The 11,161-nt window shown below is 50.3% G+C and overlaps 6 protein-coding genes across 6 annotated transcripts; 4 read left to right on the top strand and 2 right to left on the bottom strand.

The window, feature by feature from the left end:
* Positions 1 to 61: 61 nt before the first annotated feature.
* On the bottom strand, positions 62 to 746 carry ALTATR162_LOCUS10612 (uncharacterized protein; the record flags this gene model as incomplete). Its single annotated transcript, XM_043318249.1, has 3 exons — positions 62 to 230; positions 284 to 396; positions 510 to 746. The coding sequence occupies 3 exons, from the start codon at positions 744 to 746 to the stop codon at positions 62 to 64; spliced, it is 519 nt and encodes a 172-aa protein (XP_043174184.1).
* A 271-nt stretch (positions 747 to 1,017) lies between these two features.
* ALTATR162_LOCUS10613 (uncharacterized protein) lies at positions 1,018 to 2,208 on the top strand (the record flags this gene model as incomplete). Its single annotated transcript, XM_043318250.1, has 3 exons — positions 1,018 to 1,040; positions 1,095 to 2,130; positions 2,182 to 2,208. 3 exons carry the CDS (start codon positions 1,018 to 1,020, stop codon positions 2,206 to 2,208), a joined length of 1,086 nt encoding a protein of 361 aa, XP_043174185.1.
* Positions 2,209 to 3,257: 1,049 nt separating this feature from the next.
* ALTATR162_LOCUS10614 (uncharacterized protein) lies at positions 3,258 to 5,043 on the top strand (the record flags this gene model as incomplete). Its single annotated transcript, XM_043318251.1, has 3 exons — positions 3,258 to 3,285; positions 3,340 to 3,569; positions 3,619 to 5,043. The coding sequence occupies 3 exons, from the start codon at positions 3,258 to 3,260 to the stop codon at positions 5,041 to 5,043; spliced, it is 1,683 nt and encodes a 560-aa protein (XP_043174186.1).
* Positions 5,044 to 5,553: 510 nt separating this feature from the next.
* ALTATR162_LOCUS10615 (uncharacterized protein) lies at positions 5,554 to 6,587 on the top strand (the record flags this gene model as incomplete). Its single annotated transcript, XM_043318252.1, has 4 exons — positions 5,554 to 5,572; positions 5,644 to 5,738; positions 5,822 to 6,519; positions 6,572 to 6,587. 4 exons carry the CDS (start codon positions 5,554 to 5,556, stop codon positions 6,585 to 6,587), a joined length of 828 nt encoding a protein of 275 aa, XP_043174187.1.
* Positions 6,588 to 7,597: 1,010 nt separating this feature from the next.
* Positions 7,598 to 8,738, top strand: ALTATR162_LOCUS10616 (uncharacterized protein; the record flags this gene model as incomplete). Its single annotated transcript, XM_043318253.1, has 3 exons — positions 7,598 to 7,733; positions 7,787 to 8,446; positions 8,500 to 8,738. The coding sequence occupies 3 exons, from the start codon at positions 7,598 to 7,600 to the stop codon at positions 8,736 to 8,738; spliced, it is 1,035 nt and encodes a 344-aa protein (XP_043174188.1).
* Positions 8,739 to 10,269: 1,531 nt separating this feature from the next.
* ALTATR162_LOCUS10617 (uncharacterized protein) lies at positions 10,270 to 10,863 on the bottom strand (the record flags this gene model as incomplete). The annotated part of the gene is made up of 1 exon (XM_043318254.1): positions 10,270 to 10,863. The coding sequence occupies one exon, from the start codon at positions 10,861 to 10,863 to the stop codon at positions 10,270 to 10,272; it is 594 nt and encodes a 197-aa protein (XP_043174189.1).
* Positions 10,864 to 11,161: the final 298 nt, after the last annotated feature.

Raw genomic sequence — 11,161 nt, forward strand, 5'->3', positions numbered from 1 at the left:
GTATAGGAGCGCCGTTCTGCGACAAGGTTGCACACCCTCATTGTTCTTAGATTTATCGGGCTCACTTCATCTCTCTTAGTCGGCGGTCAACGACTGCCTCCAGATCACGAGAGTGCGCATGGTATATCTTTTGCAAGCTTGCTAGCTGCCTTGTCATAGCGGTCTCGATGCTAGTCTTTTGGTCGAATAGGTCTTGGAGGCGTTTGAGCTGCGCTTGGTGGGCTGTTGACCTGGGATACTGTTAGTCTATGGGGTAGTATGATTCTAATGCCTCGTTACTTACGCCTCTTGTTCGTGTGTGTCGTATACAATGTTGATGGACTCTTCGATATTGTCGTAATGGTTGTTGTAAGTCCTACCTACGTTTTTCTTTAACATGTCGTAACGCTTGCGTTGCTGCGCTCAGAATTAGCCTGATGCATCTAACGGCCTCAAGACGAGGCGACTTTGGGCCACTGATAGGAACATGAAGACGATAGTGTGTAGTTGCTGAATTCATCTAAACATACGTCCTCTACCATCTTCGCCATCAGGTGCTCCAGCGGGCCATCGGAAGTGTTCTGTGATGCTTGTGTCCCTTCGTGCCCTGAATCTTCGTCATCGCCTGCACTGTTGGCTTCGCCAGAATCGTCAAGCTCTTCTGCTTCGCCGATGATCTGTCTTCGGGACTGCTGTGCGCCCTGGCGAGTTGCGGCTATGGATGGGGTTGCGGAGGTGGATTTCTTGGATGCACGCGGTAGTGTCATGGCTGCTGTGGGTGAGTGTTGATGATTAGTGGCATGAAAAAACTTGTGATCAATTGGCTCGTTGCGTCGAGGCTTTTCTTGTTACAGCTCAAATGGTGAAGCTGGCCAGTTGGAAAGTGCTGGCTCGGAGCCTTGAGATGGGGAGAGCTGGCTTCCCCACATAGCGCCGAGATTCCGCGCTAGCGGGCATCCACAAATTTTTGGTCCTGTTTGCGGACTCCCGCTTTCCCTTCGACAATCGCAATATCGTTCACTCTGTCCAATATTCAGCATGGGTCTCGCAGCGCCGAAGAAGTATGTCTGCCAGTTCGACCCTGGCCAATCCCCGCATAGCTAACGCCACACCAGTCGATCAAAGATCGCCAACGATCCCCAAAATACTACTTGGGCGAACAACACGTCGCGCTTCGGCCATCGCATATTGACTTCGCAAGGATGGCAGCCCGGTAACTCTCTGGGAGCGACAGATGCCTCTCATGCCGCCCATTACACCGCTGCCTCACAATCGCATATTCGGGTGTTCCTCAAGGACGATAATCTTGGCTTGGGCGCAAAGCGAGGGAGTGAACGCGCGGAAAACTTTGGTCTTGCAGGTCTAGAGAGTATTCTTGGACGTCTAAATGGCAATGAGGCCGAAGTCAAGAAGGAAGAGGAAAGGCGAGAGGAGATTGAGAAGAGGGCGTTTGTGTACCGGAAGTACGGCATGATGAACTTCGTTAGCGGCGGCTTTCTGGTGGGCGACAAAATTACGAAAAGCTCTGATATCAAGAAGGAAGTGGAGATCAAGCCTGAGATCAAGTCTGAGCCAGAGAGCGACGATGGCGCATCGGACAAGAAAGACAAGAAAAGGAAGCGCGATGAGCGCACCGACGACGAGCCCAAGGTAAAGCGCAAGAAGAAGAGCCTGGACTTGCGCGACGAAGCACAGAAGGAGAGCGATGAATCCAAGTCGAAGAAGGACAAGAAAGACAAAAAGACAAGAAAGACAAAAAAGGACAAATCGAAGAAGTCGAAGCGGGCATCCTCATCAGATGCTGAATCCTCCACCGACGATGCCGCCACTTCAACGTCCGACCCAGAACCGCTTACGGATAAGGAACGCCGGAAAGCCGAGAAGAAGGCACGTAAGGAGGAGAAGAAGGCCAAGAAGGCTCTGAAGAAAGCTGCTAAGAAAGCAGCGAAAAAGGACAGCTCAGACGACTCCAGCTCTGAGAGTGAGGAGGATGAGAGTACGCCAACAACGATCTCATCGGTTCCTTTGTCAAAAACATCCACGCCGGTATCCGCTGGCCTAGCATACACTCCAAGAGGCATGCATGCCGTCAGGCAGAAATGGATCCGTCAGAAGAAGGCTGCGACTATGGATGCACAGGCCATGAGAGAGGTATGTCAACACCCTTTAATCCTTGTCCAGTCCTCACTAACATATTCGTAGATTTTTATGATTAAAACACCATCATAGATTCCTTCCATCCGAATTGTACATGCATAGCGAGGAGTTATTGGGTGTTGTTTGACAGGCACTTGCTAGAATCCATATTTACAGTCTCTGAAAATCACGATATCGGATATACGGATACCCTTTACATAACAACAAGTATAGCCTCTAGTCTTGATTCGTGTACCACGATTGCGTTGCGTGTTGTGGCTGTGCCTTGAGTAGATGTCGGGTTCCGACGATTTGTCGGACCCCGACGGCTGCGTGGCCCAAGTCGTCATATCTGGCTCCTTGCAGTTTACAGTCACCCAATGTATGAAATAATCGGGACTCAACAAGGGCCACTAGATATACTGCTATCTTGACACAACTACCACGCACCTACCTACAACTCTACAGCTGCATTATAATCCTAAGCATGCACAGCATTAGGAGAAATTTCTAACTGTTGTATGCAATATTTTATAGCTTTTTAGTAGTGCTGTATTACTAATAGCAGTGACTTAAGACATTTGGGAGTTCTGAATATTTAATACACCGGGTGACAGTTAATATAATATGAAAGTTCCCCGCATCTAAACCATCATTCTCTAGTGTCATGCCACCGGGCCGCTTCTTCAGCTTACTGCGGCTGTGAAGGATGAGTGCGGAACGACAAGGGGCTGTCTTGATATTGTTCGCGTGACTTGGTCAAAGAATCCGAAGCAAGCGTAGAACATGACTGCGCCAACGTTGAGCGCCGCGTCGTGTTACGCAGTACAGACGTAATTCTAGAGAGAGAGAGAGGAAGAGAGAGTAGGCAGTGCATGTCTTGGAAATGTCCGGGCAGCCATAGGGCGGTTCTAGAAAACAGGGATGTAAGATTAACCCCGACAGTTCCTGCATGGTGGAGCTGATCACTAGTCCGCCGTCGACTTAGCCCATGTATAATGACCTCGCCCAACTCTGGTACATGGCCCGCCCGTTGAGCACGACGCCTCCTTTGCCGTTGGCAGTTCCCCAATCTATTCACTCACGTTCACTTGTTACTTTTCACTTTTCTTCTTTTCGCAGTCATGGCAGCAAATAGCAGCATGCGCAGGAATACTGTGGTCGCGCCACGTAAGGCGGCTCCTTCCAGGTTGAAGGCTCAAGTCATGGCTAACCCGAACGCAGCGAGCCTTCACCCGCGCACGTCGTCGCATTCCACTCAGACACCCGAGCCCTCGCCCATAGAATCTATGCCCGCACAATTGGCCTCTAATATGCCCTCAATCACCTCCACAAAGCCGAACGGCGCTCCTGTGCTGCTCAGGAAGCAGTCGTCACCTATGATGCCTCCTTTCATGGTTTCTGCACCAGGCAAGGTCATCGTCTACGGAGAACATGCGGTAGTACACGGCAAGGTAGGCTCGATAGGTTGACCATCGCAAGACAGATGCTGATATCCTCCAGGCTGCCATCGCCGCTGCTATATCGCTCCGATCCTATCTCCACGTCTCGTTTCTCTCCAAATCAAATCGGACCGTTAAGCTGCGCTTCCCCGACATACAGATGGAACACACGTGGAATATCGATGACCTGCCCTGGGACAGCTTCTCTAAATCGGGCAAGAAGAAGTACTACTATGACCTCGTCACCTCCCTAGATCCCGACCTCATGGCCGCCATACAACCCTTGATAGATCAAGTATCACCAAAAGCCCCCGAGTCAATACGCAAGATCCATCATGCCTCCGCATGCTCTTTCTTGTACCTCTTCCTTTCTCTTGCGTCGCGCAAAGTGCCTCCCTGCGTTTACACGTTACGATCTACCATTCCCATTGGTGCAGGCTTGGGCAGCAGCGCCAGTATCTCCGTCTGTCTCAGTACGGCGATGCTCCTACAGATCCGCGCACTCAGCGGACCTCATCAGGATCAGCCGCCACAAGAGTGTGAGCTCAACATTGAGCGAATAAACCGATGGGCGTTCGTTGGCGAGATGTGCATACACGGAAATCCATCAGGTGTCGACAACACCGTCTCCTCAGGTGGTAAAGCAGTCTTGTTCCAGCGGAGGGATTACGACAAGCCACCTCTGGTCATCCCGCTGCATAGCTTTCCTGAGCTCCCACTACTGCTTGTCAACACACGACAATCTCGCAGTACAGCTACCGAGGTCGCCAAGGTGGCCAACCTACGCAACGTGCACCCCGCCCTTACGGAGAACATCCTCAACGCTATTGGATTGGTGACCGAATCTGCACACAAACTACTCACATCACCAGATTTCGACTCAACCTCTCCTGACGCACTAAAACACCTCGGCGAGCTCGTCACGATCAACCACGGCCTGCTCGTCTCATTGGGCGTCTCACACCCCAAACTCGAGCGTATCCGCGAAATCATTGATCATACTGGTATCGGGTGGACAAAACTCACAGGCGCAGGAGGCGGAGGATGTGCCATTACCATTCTCAAGCCCCAACCCCCAGCCCTTACCAACGGTCACGCGAATGGCATGCACCACGACATCTCATCGGACGAATCTGATACGTCTGATGAAGCGGATGTTGATTGCGCCGCATCCATAATCTCCAATGGTACAAAGCTGAAATACAAGATCCTCGACTCTCTTGAGGTCAAACTGGAGAACGAAGGCTTTGAGAAATTTGAAACGACGCTTGCCGGTGACGGCGTGGGTGTGCTTTGGCCTGCAGTACTACACAACGGGAATGAAGAGGAAGGTGGAGAGGAGATTGACCAAGAGAAGTTTCTTCGGGCTGAGGGCACTATCGGCATCGAGAGACTGGTCGGAGTGTCGAGTTCGAAGCGGAAGGGTCTTCGAGATGTCAGAGAAGGGTGGAAATTCTGGAGGCCCTGGGAAGTTCCTGAGCGGTAAATATGGGTCTTCTCTCCCAATGAATGCGTTTGCAATTAATGTTTTGTGGCAATGTTTAGGCTGGTCTTAAGTTCCATCCCCTTTCCATATTTTCTTGTTGCTTAGGGGCATAGGAGTTTTCATTGTATTTGCAGCAAGCCTCAAAAGGCGTGAAGGAAAGGGCTAAAGAGATAATGTCTTGTACATATGAGATGGCTGATACAATCCGGCTACAAGGTGCCTACGGCCGAACTATGATACACCACGAATAGTCTAATAATAGTGGACTCGAAAGGTGATGTTGAAGAGTGAACGTGGCGCACCCTATGTGATTGGGCAGCGAATTTTTAGGTAGATCGGAAGCGAGCCACGCGCGATGGTGAGCCCAACTATTGTTTCGCGCCGCAGTCAACTTTAGGTCATTTCTTTCACCCACATCACCCGATTATAAAACCTTGCGCCGCTGCCGGGGTACTTGAATACTACAGCCTAACCACCACAAACCGCATCTCCCTACAAACGATTGCAGCCATGGCACCAGGAAAGTGGGGTACGTCATGTTCGATACTGCGCGCGCTTCAAGATGGACATTGGAAGGCTTGGGGCTAACATGGTTTATAGACGACGAAGAAGAGGGCAGCTCTCCTCCTACCTCTCCACAGGTAGCGCCTATCGCCCGCCGTAGCAAATTCGACGACGAAGAAGAAGATGACGATGTGCGTCAGCCCACCATGCCCCGCGCTTGCACGATCTAAGCCCCGCCATACAAGACCAAATGTACTAACTGTGGACACAACAGGTCCTAGATTCATGGGATGCAGCAGAGGACTCAGAAGTCGAGCGCGAGAAGGCGAAGAAGGCCGCCGAGGCAAAGGCAAAGGCGGATGCAGAGGCAAAGGCAAACCACAAGTCCAAGGCGCAGCGGATTGAGGAGCACAGACAGGCAGCACTACGCCGACGGCAGATGGAAGAAGATGGTGAGACGGACGAGGAAGAGACCGAGGCCGAGCGTCGCGAAAGAATGCGCCAGGCAGAACTTGACGCTTCGCGCGCCCAAGCTGAGGAACTCTTCGGTGAATTGAGCGTCAGTAACAAAACCCGTACTGGCAAGGCTGTTACCATCACCGATGAGAGTAACCCGGGCAATGCCATCGACCTATCCTCTCTCTCCATTTTCAACCCCAACACCAAAGACCAGTTCACCAAGCTCCGGGAGACACTCACACCTCTGATTGCTGCCAATTCTAAGAAGGGACAGTACTCGCTCTTCCTGCAAGAGTTCACCAAGCAGATCGCCAAGGACCTGCCGAGTGAGCAGATTAAGAAAATCGCATCTGGCTTGACCACACTGAGCAACGAGAAGATGAAGGAGGAGAAGGCTGCGGAGAAGGGTGGAAAGAAGACAAAGGCGGCAAAGACCAAGACTACGCTCAACGCGAGCAGGGATGTCGGTGTCAGGGCAGACACCAGGGCATACGATGATGAGGACTTTGGAGAGTAAGTCATGTCCAATTTTGTCTGGGGCCTACAGATACTAACACATGTACAGTGATGACTTCATGTGAGGCACGACGCCACTTCTCATTCACACGCCTTCCCCTCGGACTCTCCTGTCTAGTGCGAGATAGTAGCATCCTACCAGATTATGAGGTAGCCTGGAGTCGCGGCTGGTGTATATCAGGATTGAAAAGTCAATATGCGTCTGGGGCATTTTGCGCTCAGTCTGTCTTTGTCGCGATTGAATTTCGAGACGAAGCGGCATGGTTTTGACGCATAGGCGGTGCATTTTAGATAGATACCAGTAGATGGCTGATTCGCACAATCGAGCATGATATTCCGTTCAAGGTCACTTTCTGCACTATTGAGTGTACAACATTAGTGCGGTGAAGCACTGGTTTATCTTCCGGTGTCAGCGTTACATGCAAAGTCTGGATTTGCACTACAGTCAGTTCACAACTCAAATTCGATAGTGAACCGTCTGAATATGCGAACTGATGCCGGCCGATGCCGCTTCGCCAAACTCCGACGCAACGCGGGGCAACATCTGTTGATGGAACGTCATCCCGCAAAAAAATTGAACCCGCAGGTCGGACATTGAGCCCAAATTTACTGCACCAATTGTAACCCTATTAGTTGCATAGTCTCTACACTATCGACGCGCACTTTTGGGTACTAATTTTGGGGGTTCCACAGCCATTGGCGCATCACACGTGTAGCCCTTACCCCTCCTTGAGTCACTACGTCGAGACGCGCCTCAATCTTGTACACTACAAAACGACACACATATCCACACATCCAAGCCTGCATATCAGGTCTGGCTCCACTCGCCAATCTAGCCACCTCCACGGTAGCAAGCTCATATCCAATTGCAGCTGCCGACGTGAGACTCGTGCTTAAACTGTGGCAGAATTCCCCATTCAAAGTCTTGTTGAAGGTTGCACAGCGCGCGTCTGCATACTACAAACCCTGGCAATTGCGTGCTTGATTCAGAACGATGGATCTCGTTAACTCGTATGTTCCGATTGTCTCTTTTCTCCATTCTTGAACCTTCTTCTGATAAGCCTTTTCTATGACAATGGGTCACACCAATGGGGCAAATGACATTGAGCAAATCGCGCAAAGAGCGCGACAGGGTAGCAGGAGTCTTCCTTTCATGACTGACATCTTGGGTAACAGCTTGAATGACCGCCTCCTCTTTGCGGTGCCTAAGAGTACGTCGCCTACAGCACTACTGGCTGAACTCAGAGACTGACAACCATCGCAGAGGGCCGCCTCCACCAAGCATGTCTTGATCTGCTCCACGGCTCAGACATCCAGTTCCACCGACACTCCCGTCTTGATATCGCGCTTGTCAAGAACCACCCGCTCGCTCTCGTATTCCTGCCCGCCGCTGATATCCCGACCTTCGTAGGAGAGGGTCGCGTAGATTTGGGCATAACTGGACGCGACCAGGTAGCAGAACATGAGTGCGTTGCACCACCCACTGCCACAAGTGGTGTAGAAGAGGTTCTGGATCTTGGTTTTGGAAAATGCAGTTTGCAGGTACAAGTCCCCGCAAAGGGCGACCTGGCAAAACCAGAAGATTTGATCGGCAAGAACGTTGTTACTAGCTTCACCAACTTGGCTGAGCAGTACTTCCGGAAACTAGAGGCGGAACAAGCTGGAAACACAAACGGAGAAGCCAATGGCGACGCCAAACTCAAGACAGTCATCAAGTACGTTGGCGGCAGTGTCGAGGCGGCGTGCGCATTGGGTGTCGCCGACGGCATCGTCGATTTGGTAGAATCGGGCGAGACAATGCGCGCTGCAGGTCTCAAGGCCATCTCTACAGTCGTCTCATCGAGCGCTATCCTTATCAAGTCGAAGCACCCATCGGATCCCAAGCTGGTTGAGTTGATCACAGCTCGGATAAAGGGTGTGATCAGTAAGTGGCATTGGACTTTTCGCGTGGTATGGCATGGCTAACTTCCTCCGCAGCTGCACAAAAGTACGTCCTGTGCACATACAACATCGACCGGTCGAAACTCGATATCGCGCGCAAGATCACTCCCGGACGCCGTGCCCCCACTGTCAACGCGTTGGAAGAAGACGGCTGGGTGGCTGTTCAGGCTATGGTGTTGAGGAAAGATATCGCCATTGCTATGGACAAGTTGACGGAGGTTGGAGCTAGCGACCTGATTGTGACGAAGATTGAGAATTCGAGGACAGGAGACTAAGCGATTGTTTCGCTAAGATTTATGGCCGTTAGAATATGGCATGCGTTTGCTGCGCGATGCCAGGGGCAATAGATAGGAATCATATAGATTGGTTCCATCATAGTAGAACCTACGGTCTGATTCTTGAACTCGTAATCATGGAGTATGAAAAAATGAACTCCCGTGTTTCTTACTACCAGGAGATTTCAGCTTCCAAGAAATTGTTCAATTCTTGCTTCCCACCTCGGGTATGCAGCATATCTATGGAACCTGAAGTCAAATTAAACAAACTTGGTGTATCAAGACATGGACCGTAAGGCTGTTTGGCGCTAGGAATGAAGTTTGACCCCTGTGCCGACGCTAGGTCTCATATCTACAAAATAGAATTCGTCCGATCGGCTAAACATCCACCACCATATGATTGGGATGCTGTTGTATGACCACGATGAGTATGACCTGGCACACCAGTCACAAGAGAAGAATACCAATGTGGATATATATTACAAAATTTAGTTTGTTTTCATCAAGCATTCTTGGTCCAACGGTAGGATAATTGCCTTCCAAGCAATTGGCCCGGGTTCGACTCCCGGAGGATGCATTACATCCTTCTCACGATTGCGAGACATCGATCTACTTTTTTTTTTTGTTGATGGTTGTTATGGTGGATGGTGGATGGGCATGTCACGGATGAAGCACGTGATGACCGATCTTTCGGACAAGCTAGAATCACTCAATCTTAGGCTACCTATCCGCATCACAGATACGTTCTCCATGTCGCTTCCAGAAGCAGAGGGTATTAAAAAAAATTTTAATAGTAAGAATAGCTAAGAATTGGGGACGACTGTTGCAGTATAATGCTTGCACGCGCCTGGGATGCTTACACCGGATTTACAGCAAGTAGAATAGATGTCTCTTATGTGTATCACTTACAATTCCCTATCTATGCAGCAGAATACAAAATGAACGGATGTGTGAGGGGGGTTGACATGTGATTACTTGTATTAGCATCAGTGGTTGGTTGTCATGTAAGGAAAGACCACGACAAGACCGAAGATCATGAGACCGTCATCACCATCAATATAAAATGCACAAAAGTGATGAGTTCAGTCAGATCCCGTGCCGATTCTAGCGACGATTCAGCCAGAGTCCAAGTTTTGATTCGATTATTCCTCTCGGATTAATACCGTCCCCGAGGCAGCAGTATTACCACCTAGCACATAATCTTGGACTGTAGTTGCTAGGTTGGCACCGCGAGTATTGTACTAAACTGAAAAAACCGATCAAATCACAACCCCAACACAGACCCGGAAGGCCAATTGAGCAACCATCAAAATGGATCAAAGATGAAGGTTACAATCATTCCATTGCGATGAACTAGATACAATCCCAATACCGCTACCCCATTAAGAGAGTGAATGCTGCGAATACTACAAGTGCAAAACAAAGCAAACAATCCTACAATACCCCATCGGAAACTCCATCGCTATGCCACGCTTGCTGATCGAAAGGAGGGAAGTCGTGATTCGTCGTTGCTCGGTCAAGCCGCTTTAATCTACTCGATGCTGATCTTTCGAGGCTGAGGAGCCTGAGCCTTGGGAACGAGGATGCTCAAGATACCGTTCTTAAGGCTAGCTTTGACGCTGTCTTGGTCGACACGAGCAGGGAAGGCGAATGAGCGATGGAACTCTCCGACTGAACGCTCGCTGACCCAGTACTTCGCTTTGTTCTCATCGTGCTTGGTGACGTCCTTGTTTTCAGATTGCTTGGCGACCTTCTTGTTGTTGTCGGATTCGCTGGGGTCGTCCTCAACAGTGGGTTGGTGACCGAGCTTCTTTTGCTGGGAAGACTCGCCGTTCTCGATGAAGCCCTGAGGGCGTTGACCCTCCTCGCGAACGTGCTCGTGGCGACCAGAGATGGTCAGCGTGTTGTTGTCTGTCCACTCGATGTTGATGTCCTTTTGTTCGACACCGGGGAGTTCGCCGTGGAGCTCGTAACCCTCTTTCGTTTCCTTCACGTCAAACTTGGGAGTGAAGGACCGAATGTTGTTGAATTCGCGGTCGATGTTGCGGAAGGCTTGCCTATCGTATTCGTCGAAAAGACGGAAGATAGGAGCGAATTCCTGGGTGAATCGTGGGAAGAGAGACATTGTTGCTGGTGTGTTGGTAAAGTGTCGAGTAGCTGTAGTCGTAGGCTTGCTGATGCGGTTGAGTTGTTGAGGAACTCTTCGGATGGTAGTGCGCAGTGATTGCATAGAAGACTTGTTGTTCTTTGTTGTTCTGATGATGAACTCAGGAAGACGCCTCGAGGGTTATATATAATCGAGAGATGTATTTCTCGAATCATCGTGGAGTGCGGAGAAGACTGGTGTTGCGTAAACCAAGATGTTGCGAGAAGCCTCGGAGATGGCTCGGGGAGTTTCTAGAGCTTTCGAACACAATGTTTGT

This window comes from Alternaria atra (genome assembly GCF_907166805.1).
Source record: "Alternaria atra isolate CS162 genome assembly, contig: 34, whole genome shotgun sequence".
Taxonomy (NCBI): domain Eukaryota; kingdom Fungi; phylum Ascomycota; class Dothideomycetes; order Pleosporales; family Pleosporaceae; genus Alternaria; species Alternaria atra.